Source organism: Tachyglossus aculeatus, chromosome 14 (genome assembly GCF_015852505.1).
Source record: "Tachyglossus aculeatus isolate mTacAcu1 chromosome 14, mTacAcu1.pri, whole genome shotgun sequence".
In the NCBI taxonomy this organism is placed as follows: Eukaryota; Metazoa; Chordata; class Mammalia; order Monotremata; family Tachyglossidae; genus Tachyglossus; species Tachyglossus aculeatus.
The window spans coordinates 21,238,414-21,260,869 of record NC_052079.1 but is presented as its reverse complement, the minus strand read 5'-3'; the positions used below and the strand labels follow the sequence as shown (position 1 = coordinate 21,260,869).

At 40.9% G+C, this 22,456-nt stretch overlaps 1 protein-coding gene across 1 annotated transcript in view; it reads right to left on the bottom strand.

The window, feature by feature from the left end:
• TRHDE (thyrotropin releasing hormone degrading enzyme) overlaps positions 1–22,456 on the bottom strand; it is a 455,067-nt gene that overhangs the window by 218,204 nt on the left and 214,407 nt on the right. Inside the window, exon 6 of the mRNA XM_038756056.1 lies at positions 20,257–20,370. Within this exon, the coding sequence (XP_038611984.1) occupies positions 20,257–20,370 (114 nt within the window). The remainder of the gene's footprint in view (positions 1–20,256; positions 20,371–22,456) is intronic.

Here is a 22,456-nt window from a genome sequence, read left to right as displayed (position 1 = left end):
CCAGTTATACCTTCAAATCTGGACTTTCAGAAGCAAGACAAATTGCATAGAAGGAAGTGTGGGTAATAGTTATTTTTAATCATACATATGAACCAATCACACATGAATTTTCAAACTGTTCATTTAAAAGATCTGAATCAGTGGGGAGACTTCTATTCAATGCCTACCTAATGCATTAACTTGCCCTACAAACACCTTTTTAAATGAAGCATCAATTAGAAAGCGTTTTCCAGATGGAGAATTAATTGGCATGAAAATCTACGGGATACAGGGCTAATGTTTCTACTTTGTAAGTTTTCATTTGAGTATTCAGTTCCAAAGATATTCATAACAGTGACTTCAAATGATCTGTTATTGGAGACATTTTAGTGTTTATGTATGATAAAATGGTAATACAAAACAAATGATTCCAGCATGCCTTGATAGACTATCAATTGATATAACTATCTCCTTGATAGGCATTTTTGAAAATGTGCAACGGATTTCAGAGATAGAATCAAAGCGGAATTGTGGGTGAGAAACATGTGTGTTTAAAAAATATTTATAAGACTAGAAAAGTCGAAAGCTGTTTGATGAATAAATAAAACCAACCAAAGATTCAGCCCAAAGCAACAATGCCTATTTTACAATCAGCAGAGTGAAACTTTTAGCAAACAGTGCCATTTATACCACCGGGGAGACTTTTCTAGGAGTCTTTCTCCAATGCTGTTAAATACGGTTTGCCTAGTCCCCTCCAATCTATCATTCATTCATTCAATCGTATTTATTGAGCACTTACTGTGTGCAGAGCACTGTACTAAGCGCTTGGAAAGTACAATTCGGCAACAAATAGAGACATTTGGGCTCACAGTCTAGAAGGGGGAGACAGACAACAAAACAAAAGAAGTAGACAAGTATCAATAGCAACCTGATATGCTTGTATCCACACCAGCGCTTAGTACAGTGCCTGGCACATAATAACCCCGTAACAAATACTACAATCATTATTGTGATTATTCAACATTTCTATTCCTCTGAATTGTTTCTGCTTTGGAGAAAAATTCAATCAACAATTCAATCTATCCCCACCCCAGAATCTTTCAGCAAGCAGCAGATTCTCACAGAGAATGATTTGTGATGGGGTCTGTTCTCCTCTCATACAGGATTGTTTTCTAGGAGAAGCCGGCCTTAAGGAAAACTTGCATCACTGTGCATATGCTTTAACTGATGCTCTGTGTAGGCACGCAACCATTTCTTCCAACATAATATTCTATCTAGACAGATGCTCATTTTCAGAAGAACTGCTGTCGCATGCTATCCCAAAACAGGTAATGAAAACACACCCTGAAAAGAGAACTGACTGCATTTGAAAACTGGAGTGCATACGCTAAAATATGGAGTGGGAGCAGAATACCCAACTAAGCCTTCATCTTCCCTATTCCCTCTCCCCTCTTTGCCTTGGATCTGTACCTTTTAAGAACCTTAATATTCACCCCACCAAGTTAAGTGACTTGCCCAAGATCACACAGCAGCACTTATATACTGTGAGTCCACTGTTGGGTAGGGACCATCTCTATATGTTGCCAACTTGTACTTCCCAAGCGCTTAGTACAGTGCCCTGCACACAATAAGTGCTCAATAAATACAATTGAATGAATATACATATCTGTAATTTACTTATGTATATTAATGTCTAGCTCCAACTCTCGACTGTAAGCTTCTTGTTCATTCGTGCATTCATTCGATCGCATTTATTGAGTGCTTACTGTGTGCAGAGCACTGTACTAAGCGCTGGGGAAAGTACAATACAACAATAACAGTGACATTCCCTGCCCACAGTCTAGAGTCGGGAAGTCATCAATACTAGTAAATAAAATTACAGCTATGTATACAAGTGCTTTGCGGCTAGTACGGGAGAAGAACAAAGAGAACAAGTCAAGGCAGTGCGGTTTAGTGGAAAGAGTATGGGCTCTCCCACCTGTCAGCTATGTGATTTTGGGCAAGTCACTTAACTTCTCTGTGCCTCAGTTACCTCATCTGTAAAATGGGGATTAAGACTGTGAGCCCCATGTGGGACAACCTGATTACCTTGTATCTACCCCAGCGCTTAGAACAGTGCTTGGCACATAGTAAGGGCTTCACAAATACCATCGTTATTATTACCAACTCCGTTGGACTGCACTTTACAAAGTGCCCTGTACAAGCTCAATAAATGCCACTGATTTTTAAAGAATCTTGAATCTTGAACAAATAAAAGTGAGAATGTTTTTAGGCAACAGCCTGAGTTTGACACATCTGAAAACAGTTGCTGGGATGGAATGGGCTAATGAAAATCATAATAATAATAATAATTATTATGGTACTTGTAAAGCGCTTACCATGTGCCGAGCGCTGTACTAAGCGCTGGGGTGGATACAAGCAAATCAGGTGGGACACAGTCCCTGTCCCACGTGGGGCTCACAGTCAATAGGTTCAATGTTTATGTTTATAATAATAATAATAATGATGATGGCATTTGTTAATAATGACGGCATTTTTGCACTGTTCAAAGCGCTGGGGGGGGATACAAGGTGATCAAGTTGTCCCACGTGGGGCTCACAGTCTTAATCCCCATTTCACAGATAAGGGAACTGAGGCACAGAGCAGTTAAGTGACTTGCCCGAGGTCACACAGCTGACAGGTGGGGGAGCCGGGATTAGAACCCACGACCTGCGACTCCCAAGCCCGTGCTCTTTCTACTGAGCCACGCTGCTCACATATGCATGTTTATATGCATATAAAATGTGAGCCTGCTGTTGGGTAGGGACCATCTCTATATGTTGCCAACTTGTACTTCCCAAGTGCTTAGTACAGTGCTCTGCACACAGTAAGCGCTCAATAAATATGATTGAATGAATGAATGAATGTGATAATGTATATGTTTAATGTTCAATATAAGTCCCATGTAAGAGTACAGTAAAAAAAGTATTAATGCCTGATTGATGATTAAGGAATTTTCCATACGGAATAATGGACAAGTCTCTGTTCTGAGGCTTCAGGATGCAGAACTTGCATGAAGGAGTTGATTAACAGTGCATTTGGTCTGTACAGTCCCATACGCATTTCATCTCTGTCATTTGTGTTCTCGGGGGGCATGGAGGCAGGGGTGCAGCATGCTACGAAGTGCATTTAGAGAAGGAGGGGAGAGGAGGTAGAATAGTTTAAGGAAGAGGAGGGAGTTGGAAAGCCAGAGGATTAAGACCTGACTGCCCAGGGGAGGGAGGAGTGGCAGAGATGTCCTAGAGAGATGATCAGGAAGAGGAGGTGGAGCTGGGGCAGAGATAGTTATTGAAGTAGGAACTCTGAAAGAGACAGGAAGACGGGCAGTAAAACACACTCTTTTAGTATCACAATAAAGAAATGTCCGATAAGGACCCTCATCAATAATCAGTGGCAACTTGGGTTAAGCGTTAAACAAATGCAGGGACTCAATCATCTATTACAATCAGCTTATGATGCCTAATATATTTAATGGGATACGTGAAGAGAGCTAGGAAGAAAGCCAACCAAAATTTATTTTTTATTATTCAAAGAGAAAGCGCATGTTGGGGACTCTCGCTAATGAACAGCCAAAAAGATGGACACAGATCAGATACCTAAAGTCATTTCAGAAGAGCAATTCATAAGGAAAAATTCAGAACAGTAGGGATGAACATCAGCTATCATTAAGATAGCTCATTAGCAACTGCAAATCACTAAAAATTGATTTACTGGTTCACGAAAGCTGGAACATCCATTTATGCACATTAGTGGTCACACCAAATGTTGCCCAAAATATTTTCTCTGATTAATTAAAGTTTGGAAAGCAATTTTCGTTTATTCTGTAGGGATCAGTGGCTGGGGGAAAGGAAATCATTTTGGAAGCCTTCAATCTATCACTGTAAATTACATGCAGATTATCACCAGATTGGCTGATAAATTATGTTACCACGTATTCTTCCCCACCCCAATGATAGCAAATGGTAGAGCGTGTATTAAGTGTGTTTGTCAGCAGAAAAAAAACAAAAATGATCTCTTGAAAAATATCCAACTCTCTCCATATTTCCCTTCTTTTATATTTATTTTTAAACACGGTATTGTGTATAGTTCCTGACTAATTTTCAGCTTGGGGTAAAAATAATATACCTGACCACAGATTTCTAGAATTCTCCACAGTGATGCTCAAGGATGGAATGGAAAGTATGGAATCTGGTGTCAGAATATGATTCCAATCATCTGGGAAATCTTTCCAAAAGTTTTTAAGTTTTGAATCAAAAGTTTGATCATAAGTTTTGAATCACACATATTGGTCCTCCCGTATGCTGATGCCTGGATTCTAGAATCACACACACAAGAGAAGCAGCATGGCCTAGTGGAAAGAGCACAGGCTTGGGAGTCAGTGGATTTAGGTTCTAATCCCAGTTTTCCTTCTTATCTGCTGTGTGACCTTGGACAAGTCGCTAAACTTCTCTGTGCCTCAGTTACCTTATCGGTAAAATGAGGATTAGGACCGTGACCTCCTTGTGGGACATAGACTGTGCCCAACATGATTGTCTTGTATCACTCCCAATGCTAGGTGCAGTGCTTAACAAATAGCATTTAAAAAATGTATGCTTAGGTGATTATAAACCTCTTATCTGAATCAACAAAGTGCTATGATTGATAGTAAATCTGAAGAAGAATAAAATTATGTACCTACATACAACCAAGAATCTAAATGAATGACAGAGATGTGGTTTCTCTCACCAAATTGTTAGCGGGGAAACCCATCGTCGAATGATGCAAGTATAGACAAGGAAGTTTACACTAACACCAGGAAACTAATGCATCAGTCAGAGGCTCAGAGTGTGGGTGACTGCATGAGTGCAACTAGAAACTCAATCAGCCTTTTCAACACACTCCAATTTCACTCTCAGCAATGCTCTGCACATAGCAATCACTCAATAAATACTATTGATGATGATAATAATGATGATGTTGATGATAAATGTCTAATAGGTGCCATTGTTAAGACTGTTCGTGTATTCATGATGTCATTCATTTGGAAGGCAGAAATGATTACTGGTTGATTCCCAGCTGATGTTTAGCCCATAAAGCTGAACAGGAGACAATCTTTACTGTCTAACTATCCAATACCAGGGGAATCTAATGACTCCTCCCTTACACTGAAATCTCCCATTAAGATAAGACTGCCAGATTCTGTAACCAATGTAATGAGTCTCTCCAGATACCCATGAAAACACTGTTTCTCTTCATTGCTATGGATAATTGTTGGAACATATGCGCTAACGGTGGTGGCAGAATAAATTTGCTTTAGAGGCAGGCACATAGTCAGTCCCTTATGCCTTTGGGCGGATAAGGAGTTGGCCTGTCTGATTGTACATCCACCACCTGAATGATGTCCAGCTGAAGGAAAAAAACTTCTCCAGGAATAAAAAGATGTTCCTCTGAGCTGTCATTCATCAGAAAGTCTACTCTTGCCCAGTATTGAAATGTCAAATCTGGATCCAGCCAGTTCATGAAAAATGTGTAGCATCCTTCTCTGTGGACAACTCTTATTCTCATCATCATGGCATTGTTACACTGGTACAATGACTGTCTTTAAAATATTATTATCGTTCAGGTTCAAAAAATCTAAATCTATTTTTTTCTATAGGTCCACAAAGACCTTCTGAACTTGTGGGCGAATTACTGGAGCCTTTCAGATAAGTTTCCAAAGAGTTCCATCCTCTTTTGTGGTAGCAGTAGGAAAATATATATATATCTCATAGTTCACCAGGTGAGCTTTCTTTTTCTCATTTCTATGCTCACCATCATGGCCTGCCCCCAGCATCTTTTCATTTCCAAAAGCCACTGAGGTTTTCTGTGAAGCCAAGAGGGAGATAAACTTGAGCTTTAGTTTTGTTATTACACAGGGGCTTGGGACACCTAAAGCTAGATATGAAATAGCCAAACACATCTCATAATATTCATCTATGTGTGCCTTGTAGACTGAGATTTGGAAATTTTTGCCAGAAGAATGGAACTCATTTTCTCCCAGAGCTAAGTGGGTTAAGTTCCCTTTTCAGATTTCAGAATATGTGAGCCAATATGGCCTCGTACTAATGTTAGCCCAAGATTCAGCTTGAATTTCCCATCTTGGAAAACGTCAGTTGCTGCCAATTTATTGGTTTGTTTTGAGATTCTCGAGGAAATGCACAAGGAAAAATCCTTGACATTATCCACCCCTACAGAGAGTCCTCTCAGGGAGATTTTATTTCAGAAAGGAGGGCCATTTATCTCATTGCTATGTTTTAAAATATCCAAATCCACCTAATAATTTAAAGGCTTATGCAACACAGAGATGCTGGGGTGAAAGGATTTAGAAACTTCAGAATTGTGAAGATTTCCAGGTTGAAGGTTAAAATGTTACTACGTAAGTAAAATTGTTGTAGAGAATCGGGTTGGTCATCTATGTGTATTTCATTCAATCGCATTTATTGAGCACTTACTGTGTGCAGAGCACTGTACTAAGCGCTTGGGAAGTACAAGTTGGCAACGTACAGAGACGGTCCCTACCCAACAACGGGCTCACAGTCTAGAAGGGGGAGACAGACAACAAGACAAAACATGTCCTCTCCCCCTCCTCCCCCTCCCCCCCGCCTTACCTCTTTCCCTTCCCCACACCACCTGTATATATGTATAAATGTTTGTACGTATTTATTACTCTATTTATTTGTACATATTTATTCTATTTATTTCATTTTGTTAATATGTTTTGTTTTGTTGTCTGCCTCCCCCTTCCAGACTGGTGGGTCTAGAATGAATGAATGAATGTGGAAAGGTGTCAAGTCGTCAGAAAAACAACCACCAAGGCAAGGAACAAAGAAGGGGTCCCGACCTCGTGAAAAGTTCACCTCAGCCCCTGGACACATCAGGATCATTTTTGAGAAGGGAAAAGTAAGGCAGAATGCTGAGAGGGGAGGAAGGAGGATGGGAGGAGTCTCTAGACTGTAAGCTCATTGTGGGCAGGGAAAAGCATCGACAAAGTCTGTTGTTCGATACTCTCCCAAGCACTTAGTGCAGTGTCCTGAGCTCAGAAAGTGCTCAGTAAAAATGACTGGCTGATTGATTGATACATCCAGACCTTTCTAAACGTTAAAGGAAGGGAAGAGCTTACATACAGGCATCCTAGGTGACGGCGTGGTTAGCGTCCCCCCACGGCTTTGGGGTGGGAGGGGTAGCAGCAGTAGCTCAGCCTGTCCCTCGGAGGTAGAAAGGAATCTGAGATGGAGCCAAGCAGGTAGCTCGATGCCTTGCCCATTTGGCAACAAGACATGGCCCCCAAACTGACCTGAGAATCAGCGTGGTTGCCATGGTCCTCAATGTACATTAGTAAGTGTCAGAACTCATCTCAACGCTGACCCAACTCCCATCCCAGTTGCTGGCTGGGAAAGCCTCCCCTCACCCTCACGTCATGAGGCCCACCCAGCCCGGCCACGGCAAGCCTCGGTAGTGGGAAGCGCTTAGTACAGTGCTCTGCACACAGTAAGCGCTCAACAAATACGATTGAATGAATGGATGAATGAAGGCAGCCAACCAAGATGGAGGGCAAGGAGGGGATGGCAAACTCACATGGACGCTAAGGAGGGGGCAGGAGGAGTCATTCATTCAATTGTATTTATTGAGCGCTTACTGTGTGCAGAGCACTGTACTAAGCATTGGGAAGTACAAGTTGGCAACGTATAGAGACGGCCCCTACCCGACAGTGGGCTCACATTCTGGGGGTCGCGCTATTAACTGCAGCAGCGGGAGGGCTGCAGGTTGAATAAGGAAGCACCACGGCAGTGGGCAAGAGTCAGATCGTAGCCCCATGAGATCTGGGAAAGAGATATTTCACACCCCTTTGTTCTCTGGATCTGGGGGTGATGCAGCCTGGGGATGATGACCTAATGAGTTCAAATCCCAGCTCCGCCACTTGTCAGCTGTGTGACTTTGGGCAAGTCTGTGAGCCCACTGTTGGGTAGGGACTGTCTCTATATGTTGCCAACTTGTACTTCCCAAGCACTTAGTACAGTGCTCTGCACACAGTAAGCACTCAATAAATACGATTGAATGAATGAATGAATGAATGAAAGTCACTTAACTTCTCTACGCCTCGGTTCCCTCATCTGTAAAATGGGGATTAAGACTGTGAGCCCCACGTGGGACAACCTGATCACCTTGTAACCTCCGCAGCGCTTAGAACAGTGCTTTGCACATAGTAAGTGCTTAATAAATGCCATTATTATTATTATTGTCAGTGATGGTGGCACAGGATGAGGAGGAGAAGGGTGATACAGTGACCACACTGCAGGCAGGACACATTTTAGTTCTTTGGGTACCTATGCTGACCTATGCTCCCGAGCACTGAACTGGGCTCTTGAGAGAGTGATAATGATGATGGAGTCTCCCATAGAAAGAGGATAGATGATTTTAGAACCGTGGAAGACTTCACAGAAGAACCTGCTCAGAAGAGAAGCAGCGTGGCTCAGTGGAAAGATCCCAGGCTTTGGAGTCAGAGGTCAGGGGTTCAAATCCCGGCTCTGCCAATTGTCAGCTGTGTGACTTTGGGCAAGTCACTTCTCTGTGCCTCAGTTACCTCAACTGTAAAATGGGGATTAAGGCTGTGACTCCCCCGTGGGACAACCTGATCATCTTGTAACCTCCCCAGCGCTTAGAACAGTGCTTTGCACATAGTAAGCGCTTAATAAATGCCATCATTATTATTATTATTGAGTGGGTTACGTACCCTCTTACCTCCCGCTCCCTTCCCTCTCTTTTCTCTCCTCTTAACTTATCCCCACCCCATCTGCTTCCTTCTTCTTCTTCACCTTTCCCTCTTTCTGCCTTCCAACTTTCCCCAGTTTTCTCTCTCTCCCCACATTTTATCTCCCCATTTTGTCCCGTCAGATCCCTGTCCCTCAAGTTCCATCCCTCCAACCCGTCACCTCCCACGCTCAGCTCTTAGCTAAGATTGCCTCCATCTTCAAAATTAAAACTGGGCACTAAGGCGTCCTCTACTAGTTCCTGTATTCCCCAGTGCCTTGATAGTACTGAACTCAGCAGCAGAAACAGGAGTAATGGAGTCGGGAATGGCCATGGGGAAAGCTCCCACCACTGTGAAAATGGGACCCCAGGGCATTGCCTCACAGAACTGGCATTAAGGAAGCAAATAAATTTCCTTCACATCTTCATCACTTTGGGAAAAGCAGGCGGCCATAACTCGACTATCTTGTGCTTTCCATCCAGAATGAGGCAAGAAGAGCTGTCAAGAAAGCTGTGCTTTTTTGCTCCCTTCCAGCAGCCGCGGGGTCTGAGAATTCCTATCATCTTCACCGGGCTCCATGACTGAGATAGAGTTCTTCCTTGACCCCAGAACCAAGCAACAATGAGCTGTGTACCCCACATCCAAAACTGGTATTCCTTCCTAAACCCTTCCATAAACCCATAATTAATAATTACAGAATTTGTTAAACCCTAATATTAATAATAATAATGGTCTTTGTTAAGCACTTACTACTAATAATATTAATGGTCTTTGTTAAGTGCTTACTACTAATAATAATAATGGTCTTTGTTAAGTGCTTACTACTAATAATAATAATGGTCTTTGTTAAGCCCTTACTACGTGCCAAGCACTGTTCTAACAGCTGGGGTAGATATAAGGTAATCAGGTTGTCCCATGTGCGGTTCACAGTCTCAATCCCCATTTTACAGATGAGGGAACTGAGGCACAGAGACGTTAGGTGACTTGCCCAAAGTCACACAGCTGACAAGTGTGGAGCCGGGATTCGAATCCACGTCCCCTGACTCCCAAGCCCAGGCTCTTTCCGCTAAGCCATGCTGCTGATGCCAAGGACTGTACTAAGCACTGAGGTACAATATAATAATGACACACACGATCCTTGCCCCATATGGGGCTTAGGTAGGAGGTAGTAGGATTTAATTCCCATTTTATAGATGATGAAGCAGAGGCCGAATGAACGTAAATGACTTGCCCAAGTTCACACAGTAGGCAAGTGGGAGAATGGGATTAGAACTCAGATCCTCTGAGTCCCAAGTCAGTGCAATTTCCACCAGTCCATGCTGATTCCCCAACTTTGTCATCTTTATTGATAACAGTATCATGCTCCCTGTTCCCAAAGCCTGCAACTTTTATGTCAAACTCAACTCTTCACTGCTTTCAGCTCTAGTATTCAATCTGCTTCCCAAACATTTCCCAAATTTCCTCCATCCCTTTCCTCTCCATCTAAGCGACCATCACTGTGGTTTAAGCATTGGTCATGTCACGGGTGGGCTACTGTATCTCCTCGCTGGTTTCCCAGCCTCCAAACTATCCCTTCTCCTTCCATTCCCCCTGCTGCTAACCAAATTATCTTCCTACAAGCCACATATCCCTCCATTCCTTAAATAATAATAATAATAATGGCATTTACTTACATAGCGCTTACTATGTGCAAAGCACTGTTCTACGCACTGGGGAGGTTGCAAGGTGATCAGGTTGTCCCATGGGGGGCTCACAGTCTTTATCCCCATTAATAGTAATAATTGCATTTATGAAGTGCTTACTATGTGCGAAGCACTGTTCTACGCACTGGGGAGGTTACAAGGTGATCAGGTTGTCCCATCGGGGGCTCACAGTCTTTATCCCCATTTTACGGATGAGGCCACTGAGGCCCAGAGAAGTTAAGTGACTTGACCAAAGTCACACAGCTGACAACTGATGGAACCGGGATTTGAACCCATCACCTCTGACTCCAAAGCCCGGGCTCTTTCCACTGAGTCACGCTGCTTCAAAACTCTCAAGATATCTCCACATCAAACAAAAGATGGGAGAAGCAGCGTGGCTTAGCAGAAAGAGCCCGGGCTTTAGAGTCGGAGGTAACAGGTTCAAATGCCGGCTCCGCCAGCTGTCAGCTCTGTGACTTTGGGCAAGTCACTTCACTTCTCTGCGCCTCAATTACCTCATCTATAAAATGGGGATTAAGACTGTGAGCCCCCTGAGGGACAACCTGATCACCTTGGAACCTCCCCAGTGCTTAGAACAGTGCTTTGCACATAGTAAGCACTTAATAAATGCCATCATTAAACAAAAACTCCTTGCAATAGGCTTAGAGGCTTTCTACCAGCTCTTTCCAAACCTCGCCCCTTCCTAACTCCCCTTCCTTCTCTCCTACATTCCAGCCCGCACACTCCGTCCTTCTGATGCAAACCTTCTCACTGGGCCTCAATCTTGACTCTCCCGCTGCCAACCCCCGGCCCATATCCTACCTCCCACCTGGAACGCCCTCCCTACTCAAATCTGCCAAACAATCACCCTTCCCCACCTCCTCCAAGAAGCCTTCCTAGACTCAGCCCCACTTTTCCTCAGCTAACCCTCACTTCCGCGTACCTTGATTTTCCCTCCTTTTGATCTTCCCCTTCCTCACCCCACTGCACATATGTGTATATAAATATATACACATATTATTGCCTAAGTTACTGCATAAAAACATATATGTTTTTTATTGATGCCTATTTACTTGTATTGATGTCTGTCTTCCCTGCTTCTATCTGTGGGTGGGGATTGTCTCTCTTTATTGCTGTATTGTACTTTCCAAGCGCTTAGTACAGTGCTCTGCACACTGTAAGCACTCAATAAATACGATTAAATGAATGAATGAAGGAAGGAAATATTGGCTCTCTTCACCCACTATTCCCTAGCGCGTACTCTTTCCTCCTTCCAGGTTTACCTTCTAACCATCCAGCTCACGGCTTACTCTCCCCAGATCCTTGATTATGTTGTTTCTCTAGGCTGGAGCACTCAATCTTTCACTTTTTAAGCCTCAGCTCTCCCCATCTTCCATTTCCTAAACTTCCACCTCTTCTATTAAACCTTTCCAGAGTAATTCCCACTACCCCACACTACCCCAATAGCCACCCCTCGCTACCCAAGTATATATGTAATATATAATATACATATGTATATTAAATTTTACATTTAATTTACATTCAATTCTTCATTCTGATACTCAGGTTCTAATCCTGGTTCTACTGTGTGACCTTAGGCAAGTCATTTAACTTCTCCTTGCCTCAGTTTCCTCCATCATCTATAAAATGGGGTTGCAATACCTTTTCTCCCCCTTAAACCATGAGCTTCATGGGGGACCTCAGCACTCAGTCCAGTGCTTGGTGCATAGTAAATGTTCAACAAATATCATCATCATCATCATCATCATATTTCAACCTGACATCTATTCTACTTTCTAACAGATATTTGTTCTTCCTACTCCTGCTATTTTTAACCATTTGGTGGGCTTGCCTCTGCCATTAGTTTGTAAGTTCTTCATGGCAGAGAACTGGGCTTTTATTTCTGTTATGCTTTTCCAACCCATCCATAGAGCAGGTGGGGCCCGATTAATATTACCACTACTTTATTCATCCTTATTCAACCCAGATGATCATGGGATGAGGCTCTGGGATCACCCTGCTTTGGGCTGGTGATGGTGGATTTGGCTTAGGCAAAGGAAGAAAAGGTTTGTGGCAGCAGGGGTAAACAACCTGCTCTTTTTTTCTTTCTTTCTCTCAATCTTCCTCCTCTCCCCCTTGCAATCCCCATTTTTCCCATCGTTTCTCCCCCCTTTTACCCTTTTTCCCTCCGTCTGTCTTTTCCCTTCCCTGTCTTCCCCTGTTCCTTCCCCATCTTTTCTTTCTCCCTCGTCTTTCTTCCTTTCCTCTTCCCTTCTTTTCATTCCTATCCTTCATTGTTCAACTCATTCAGAAATCATAGGGTTAGAGGAAATTTCCTTTCCTAGGAAGAAAACTGGTTAAAATAAAGAAATTTGCAAATGGCTGCCCTTAGGAAGGGGAAGGATAAATAGTGGAGTCACCTTTGGATCTGTGCTGACAAATTCATACATTATCTGGAAGAGGGAATGTGCCGTGAAATCTCCAAGTTTACAGATGACACCAAGCATTCTCGGGTGATGAATCCCATGAAGATGGGAAAATATTGCCGGAAGACCTCATAAAGCTGAGTGACTGGGCCAAAAAGAAAAAAAAAAACCCAGCAGATGAGCTAGTGACAGATAATGCAACTAAGGAAAAAAAATCCAAATGACAACTACAGGATGCTGGGCTCTGAGTTATCTGTCATGATTCAGGAAAGAATCATTGTTGACTGTTCATTTAAATCATGGGTTCAGTTTGCTGTGACAGCTCAAAGGCCAACAGATGGGGGGCATAATCGGAAAGTGGATAGAAAAAATAATAAAATGCAGAGTTCTGACTATACGAACCATAGTATGCTCAGACCCAGGTTACTCTGGGCCATCCATTAGATCGTAAACTCTTTTAGTCTATGTTTCCAAGTTCCTAGTCTAGTACTCTAAGACAAAGGAAATGACCACTAAATGCTGATGATTGTGATAATGAAATCTAGTCCCTCATTTTAAGAATAGTGAAACAAAGCTAAAGAAGTCTGGTGAAGGGCAAACAAAATAATCCAGGAGATGGAGAAATTTCTGTGTGAGAATAAAGTGAAAAAAATTTGCCTTAAGACAAAAGTCAAGAAAATATAAATATGCATGCTCTATTATTATTATTATATTTGTTAAGCACTTACTATACATTTTCTAAGTGTTGGGAAAGATACAAGTTAATCAGGTTGAATATAGTCCCTGTCCCACACGGGGTTCACAATGTAAGTAAGAGGTTAGTAGGATTTAATCCCCATTTTACAGATGAGAAAAATGATGCACATACAAGTTAGGTGACTTGTCGAAGGTCACACGGCAGGCAAGTGGCAGAGCCGGGATTCGAACTCATGACCTCTGACTCCCAAGCCTGGGCTCTTTCCAGTAGGTCATTCTGCTTCCCAACTAGGCCCCACTGCTTCTCTTATATCATGGGGCTTCCTGATGAAATTCACCTAATGAAAATGTGTGTAATACTTCTGGCTTAATTGATCACACATGACTGCACACAATAAATCAATATTATGTCTCCTATGTGCAGAGCATACTTCCTATATTTGGAAGAATAGATACGAATTAGAAGGCACAATCACTGTCCTCAAGGAGTTTATAGTCCAGCGGGGGAAACAGATGCTTAAATACACTATAGATAGGGAGAATTAAAGAGATTATAAAATGAAGCAGCGTGGCTCAGTGGAAAGAGCCCAGGCTTGGGAGTCAGTGGTCATGAGTTTGAAACCCGGCTCTGCCAATTTTTTTTGTGGCATTTATTAAGCGCTTACTATGTGCAAAGCACTGTTCTAAGCACTGGGGAGGTTACAAGGTGATCAGGTTGTCCCACGGGGAGCTCACAGCCTTCACCCCCATTTTACAGATGAGGGAACTGAGGCTCAGAGAAGTGAAGTGACTTGCCCAAAGTCACACAGTTGACAAGTGGCAGAGCCGGGACTTGAACCCATGACCTCTGACTCCAAAGCCTGGGCTCTTTCCACTGAGCCACGCTACTTCTCTAATTGTCAGCTGTGTGACTTTGGGCAAGTCACTTAACTTCTCTGGGCCTCAGTTACCTCATCTGTAAAATGGGGATAAACAATGTGAGCCCCACGTGGGACAACCTGATCACTTTGTAACCTCCCCAGTGCTTAGAACAGTGCTTTGCACATAGTAAGTGCTTAAATAAATGCCATCATCATTATTATTATTATTACTAGGCCACACTGATATCAGAGCACTGTGCTAAGCATTTGGGAAAGTACAGTACAAGAAAGTTGGTAGAAATGATCCCTGCCCATGATTAACTTACAGTCTAAAGAGGGAGGCAGACATTAAAATAAATTAGAGATAGAGGAAATGGCAGAGAGTAAGGATATATATGTACTGTTCTGTGGGGCTCGGGAAGGGGTGATTACCAAGTTCACTCATTCAATTGTATTTATTAAGCTCTTACTGTGTGCAGAGCACTGTGGTTAGTGGTTTGGGGGTTCAGATCTGAGTGCCTAGGTGAAGTATAAGTGAAGCCAGGTAGGAGAAATGTGGCCTTAGTTGAGGAAGATCTTGGAAGACTTCAGATAACCTGATTATCTTGTATCCTCCCAAGGCTTAGAACAGTGCTTTACACATGGTAAATGCTTAACCAGTACCATAATTATTATAATCGTTACATTTATCATCAATAATAATAATAAAATTAGGTCTTGTATCCTCCCAAGGCTTAGAACAGTGCTTTACACATGGTAAATGCTTAACCAGTACCATAATTATTATAATCGTTACATTTTGTTACTCTATTTATTTATATATTTATTTATTTATTTAACTTGTACATATCAATTCTATTTATTTTATTTTGTTAGTATGTTTGGTTTTGTTCTCTGTCTCCCCCTTTTAGACTGTGAGCCCACTGTTGGGTAGGGACCGTCTCTATATGTTGCCAACTTGTACTTCCCAAGCGCTTAGCACAGTGCTCTGCATACAGTAAGCGCTCAATAAACACGATTGATGATGATGATGATTTACCATCACTAATAATAATAAAATTAGGTCTCTTAAAGGAGATGTCATTTTAGGGGGGCTTTGAAGATGGAAACAGTGGTGGTGTGTTGAATCTAAAGAGGGAGAGATTTCCAATCAAACGATTAACAATCAGTGGTATTTATTAGGCACTTACTATGTGCAGAACACTGTTTTAAGTGCCTGGGAGAGTATAATAAAAGAGAATTATCAAATTAGCAGGTGCGGTCCCTGACCATAATGGGCTTAAAGTTTAAAGGGTACTTAAAGTCCAGGCCAGAGGCAAGCTGAGGGTAAATGTCTGGCTGCAGGATAGAGGTTTATAAAATAAGTTGAAATTAGAGAGCAAAGTGTGTGGATTGGGTTGTAGAAGGAATTCAGTGAGTTGAGGTAGGAGGGGCAAAGCTGTGTGACTTTGGGCAAGTCACTTAACTTCTCTGTGCCTCAGTTCCCTCATCTGTAAAATGGGGATGAAGACTATGAGCCCCCCGTGGGACAACCTGATCACCTTGTAACCTCCCCAATGCTTAAAACAGTGCTTTGCACATAGTAAGCGCTTAATAAATGCCATCATTATTATTATTACAGGAAAAGTGACGGCAATTTGGCTGGAGAGGAAAGGGGGGTTTTAGCCATATTCTGAAGGTAGAAATGATAGGATCTGGTGACAGACTGAATACGTAGGCAGGACGAGAGAGATGAGTCGAGGACAAGGCTTAGGGTATGGGTTTCTGAGACAGGGAGGCTGGTGGAGTTGTCTACAGTGATGAAAAAGTCAGGGAGTGGACAGGGCTTAGGTGGAAAGATGTTTCTGTCAAAGACAGAATACTGGACTGGATGGACTATTGGCCTGACTCTGTAGTGGCATTGTTTATTTATTTCAAAATGTCTAGTGGTGTTCTCAACTTCTTGGGGAATCTAAAAAAATGTTCTAATATCTACAATTTTTTTTATTGAGAAACCTATTACATTTTAACAGGTAATTTCAGTTAGAGCCCATCAAAAATATACTGAGCCTAATGGTAGAATTCTTTGTTTTTCTAATTCCAGGACTTCCAAGGAATGAAGTATGAAGCTAAGACCATTTATTAGGGTTTGAGGCAATACGCTTAAAGAAGCTCTGCGTATGTAGTGTGAAATTTAGTTTAATGTTCCCCATTAACAGGTATTTTTTTGCCCAGGTATATGTGCAAAGAAAAGATTTAAAAATCATTGTTGATATGTAGAGAAGCAGTGTGGCTCAGTGGAAAGAGCACGGGCTTTGGAGTCTGAGGTCATGGGCTAGAATCCCGCCGCCGCCACATGTCTGCTGTGTGACCTTGGGCAAATCACTTAACTTCTCTGAGCCTCAGTTACCTCTTCTGTGACATGGGGATTAAGAGTGTGAGCCATGGACATGAGACATGACTGTGTCCAACCTGTTTAGCTTGTATTTAAGTGCTCAATGTATGTAAGTGCTCAATAAGTACGATTGAATGAATGAATGAATGAATGAATGAATCTACCCCAGTGCTTAGTACAGTGCCAGGAACATAATAAGCACTTAACAAATGCCATTAAAAAAAAATAAGAAAAAAAGTGAACCCACCCTGCCCCTCACCACCAGTATTCCAGTTGAGTGATGGTGCTCTCCTGACCTCCAATTCATTTAGAGTAGGAAGAACATTGCTCCACTTTTTACTGAAGATGTTAATTCGCTTCAACAAACCCTTTATAAAAAATTTTCAGGAACAAAAATATATGTTAAACAAATACAGAAATAGTGTGCCATTTCCATCTCTCTGATGAAAAAGGAAAGAATTCAAAGAGTGCCATCAGGAATACATGGTATCCTGACCCACACAATAAAGTTGTCATCAAAGCCAATTATCCTAAAACAAAGATTGTCCCACCCTAAGAAATGCATTCTCGGGTTTAGAATCCCAACTGTTCCAACAAACTTTCCTTGATTAATTTCTCTGAGCCGTATCATTCTTTAAGCCAATTTTAGCAATTATGAACTTATTACATCCTCCTCAGCTCTTATGATGAGATACATATTCAGGTATTTCTTATTTGCAAATTTTTTTATGTTTGCCACTCTTGCTAGAATGTAGAGAACATGCCCCTTCTTTATTCTGTACTTCTGTACAGCACCAAATAGACACTTTACTGTTATTACTACTAGAAAAGGAGGTCCTTAAGTTATTCAACACTCCTGTTAGGTTAATGAAACATTATTTCATCACAGTGATATTCAAGACTTAACTTCCAAAAGTAATGCCTACCCAGTGAGTAAGCTACAGCTGATTGCTATTAAAGCAGTACACATTTTACATAGCTCTTATTTTTCTAGCATTAAGTGGGCAACGAGCTCATTTTACGCCGCAAAATCTCCAGGGTTTTTCACTGCTATTCTTTTTAAAGCCAAAGGACAGTTTCTCCAGACAATTGGAATTCTATTTCCATCCTGAAACCACGTCATTGGCGAAGGACCACAAAAATAGAGTTTGCAATTGAGGAGAAGAAAGAATATGCTTTCCAAATTCCCTTGCTTCATTTGCTACCCCATATCCCAGAACCTAAGCAACCCCTTTCGATCTACCTAATGAGCCTGTTACGCCTGTAGGAAATACTTTTGAGGCAAAAACCAGTTCTTCTGTACTGTTCTTCCAGATACATCATGATGTTATGAAGAGCAATAGTGATCGTGTATCCAAAAACAAAAAATTGGCGCCTTATACTGGGTAAAATATTATGAGCTGTTTTACAGTAAAAACGAAGGGCTTTTCTTATTGCTTTTTGAAAGATGGTTTAGGTAAAGAATGGATCAGACACTTCACTCTGCCAGCCAACACATGTAGCTGCTCCGGATGTCTCTATTTAATTTTTAAAAGTCTTTAAGAAACGAATGTCGACTGTCATTGGTATACTAACCTACCATTGCATAGCCTACTTTTCTAAATTATTCGAATGAATTTCAATATCATCTTAAAGTTCAGTATTAGGAGAATGCTTCTGAGGCACCTCTCTATCAACGGGAAAAGATTCAGATTCTGCGATCTAACTCTTCATCTATCTTCTCAAGCCGTGAGTGTTTCGCTTCTCCCACGTCTTTTAAATGTTAAGGACGTTAATTGTGTCATTCGCCCAGTATGTTCACTTTACATAAATCCTCAAAAATGATCTTCAAGACGGCCTCTACAGGAAGCCTATTCTAAATTTCAAGGAACTCATTCGTGGAGAATTTAGGAGATTCAGAGATAAAATTCAGCATAAGAGTACTGAAGTTAATGGCATTTCACTATACCATAGCTCTTTAAACTCCTATCAGATCCCAACACTATTATAATTGCACTTTAATTCAAGACATGTTTTTCATAGGGATAAAAAGAATGAGCTTTATCAGAGCCGAAGTGAATAAAAGTCAAGAAACTTGCCAACTTTCTAATAAAGCAACTTTTTTTATAATGAAATTGCAAATCAGAAATTATTTCTATCACGATAAAAAAGTTTAATGTGAAATTTAGGAAGAGACTTACCTAAAATCATGGTATATAATAATAAAATAAAATCTATAATATTCTTAGCTCCTTTAGACACTTCTTTTTTCATATTACTTGTTTCATAACACTTAAAATACTAAATCTCACTTCTAACGGTATTTTTTAAATGATTTCAATCATTGCCTAAATAATTTCTTCTGCAAAAAGCAAGTGAACAAAATAAAAGAATTGATCATTTAAAAAAAATTGAACATACACTTTTACACCTACAGTGTACAGTATAACTGAATCATTCGATTCAAAAATATGTGTCAATTGTACAGTACTTGGATGTTCTCAGAGGACTGAGACACTTTATTTTAAAAACTTTTTACCCAACCAAGGTCAACAGATACCTTAGATTTATTTTTCTTCCTGTGATCCTATAGAGTATGGGTAGCTGGCAAATAATTTGTTGAGGGATAGTAAATTTTTGCAACTTCTTTGCATGATCAACATATTTACACTTTATGTAAAGTGTAAAGTGCAGTTTTTAAGCAATTTCCTCTTTGAGCAGTACTCATATGAGGATTCTTTTTTCCATTTCATTGACTTGGGAACATTTAACATCAGAGATTTAAAAAAAATTTGTGTTAGTTGAAAGTGCCTTACATAGCTCTCCCACAAATATGACCTCTGATACTCTTTACTTTTTTAAACATATGAATCCTTGGAATAACACCTTAGGAAATTTATCACCTTTGTGAAGCATCCTGACAGTCAGTCAGTGATTGAAGTTATGCACGGTGCTTTGGTCAAAGGAACTAGGGAAAAATTTCACCATAAACTGCAGAGGTCAAAGAAGTAAGAAACAAAATATTAAAATCACTTTTTTTCATTTACATTACATGTTCCAGGCTTCCTGCCTCTGGTGTTTTTCTATCATCGTAATGTAACGTACTAATAAATTTAGAAAAAAACATGATTATGATCCATTTTACCAAGACTAGGAATATTCTGATTTTGCTATTCAAGAGTAGTAATCTGAATTCCCCTACACAGGGAATGTAGGTCATTTCAAGCCTAAGGTTATGAGAAATTTGACCTTGTTTCTTGTAATAGATGAAAAATAGCTCTGTTAAAATGCTGTCAAATAAGCCTACCTTGACTGGTTTTTGTTTATTGGACATATGATATTTGTATGCACCATTTACTATTTTACGGCAATCTCTGAATGGACCATAAAACTAATGCAACAGAAAACCCATCTTAACTCAGTCTCGTGAACTGTTCAGAAAGCACAACCTTACCATATTCCAGCCTGGGTAGAGGTAGTCTGTACCAATAAATTCAAAGTAGTGTGCAAAACCTTCTTTCAGCCATACGTCTTCCCACCAAACTGGAGTCACAAGGTCGCCAAACCACTATAAGGGAAATTTAATTATATCACATCAAAAATGCTACAGCAAAAAGATTAACCAAATTGAGTTTAATTAAATTGTGACATTAGGGGAATATTTATTTCAAGAGCTACACAGACCTTTATTAGTGCGAATGCCATTGATATTCTATCAAACTGCACTGCTCTGAAAAAACTCCCCAAGCTATTTCGGTCGCTCGGAGCGACCGAAATAGCTGTAGCTTAATGCCACCAAGCCTTTTTTGTGTCAATCAGAAATCATTGACCAAGGTTAGACAACCAGAAAATGAGGTTGAATTAACACTCTGATCTCTATCTGAAATCGAAGCAATCAGTAGAGCCCTGAGTTGGCTTGTAAAAACACTCCGAGATATTTTGTGACCTCAGCTTTAGACTTTTTTATGAGAAAAAACTGCATGAAGAGGTTGTACTAAAGGAGACAGACTGGAGAATGGAATGGGTTCTGTCCAAATTTTGTTCCCTGCCATAGCCAGAAATGGGTCCCGGGGCCTGCAGAAGTTCATTACCTTACCAAACACCAAACTTATCAGAAAATGATCCAAACGTTACTGAAAGTAGATTCCAATTATAAAATGCCCTGTCACAATATTTCAAAATAATTTTGCATCTGAGGGGGCCCTAGTAGCTAGCAGGATAGGGAGGTGAAGCCCAGGATTTCTGGATTCCCAAATCACAGGAGGACTGATAGACCACCAATCCTACTTCCCCTCACCATCAGCTCTGTCAGGACCACTGGAGAGCATTCAAATCTGCTCCAGTTAAGGGAAACTTTGGGGAATTTTATTAAGGTCACGTTGGTAGACATGTTCCCTCCCCCCAAGTTAACGGTCTAGAGAGGGAGACAGACGTTTATGATTTTTTTTACACCAGTTTTTGGTAACCCACATTAACTTGAACTCATTTCGAGGTATTTCAGCTCAAAGCACAAATGAATCCATGTTAATATAATTGAATCCATGTTAGTATAATTATTAATATATTATAATAATATATATATCTGTTTTCAAGAGACAGATTCAGACTACGTTGCTGTGCATGGAAAGGTTTCTCCTTCCAGTAGCTTAAAATTAGTCAATCAATCAGGGGTGTTCATTCAATCGCATTTATTGAGAGTTTACTATGCGCAGAGCACTGTTCTGTGTGGATAGTCAAATAAGAATTGGGAATACTACTAAAGGATTTCATTTGAGATAATAAAATGGATCTGAAATAAATTTTACCGTGAGTGTTTACTACTGGATTTACTAATTTTCCATTTTTAGCATAACAAAAGTACCCGTCATTTGCAAATAAAGGTCTGTGTTGGAGTATGAAAAAGACTCCCTGTCAAAGTTTCGGGACACTAAAAATAACAAAATGATTTCAACTAACGAAAATTTTGACACACATACAAAGCCCAGCCTGGATCTGGAAGCGAAGTAATAAATCATTTTTTGTTCCAGAGTGTTTTAGTGAATGCAAAATAAGCATACTTGGATTGGTCCTTTATATTCCAAGATGCCCTACTATTGGCAAGATTCTAGACGTGGGTAGTTTTGTGTGCTGATGTGTTTGCTACTTTCAAGGCCTGTCTCATTTTTTAATTTTCCTCTTGATATCCTGATCATTCTGAAGCTGTGCCTCTCTAGGTGGCCATAAACTAGAATGTTCCATCTGCTGCTATAGTTCCTCAGTCTCACAGCTAGACCACATTGTCCGAGATGCTTCATTATGCTTTAAACTATTTATCCTGCCCTTCTTACTTAGACAAACCCCACTTCAATTAGCCATAACCCTCCATTAACCTCATGTGTCTTGCTTACTGAAGCCTCTTTGGGTTGACTTTGGCTAGTTCATTCTCATCAATAGAGACTGTGAGCCCGTTGTTGGGTAGGAACAGTTTCTTTATGTTGCCAACTTGTACTTCCCAAGCGCTTAGTACAGTGCTCTGCACACAGTAAGCGCTCGATAAATACGATTGAATGAATGAATCAGTAGCATTCATTGAGCATACACTTGCTGAGTGATTGGGTGAACTCCAGTCCCGTACTATTGATGAGTCTGTCTTGATGGTTGCTGTTAACTATGGC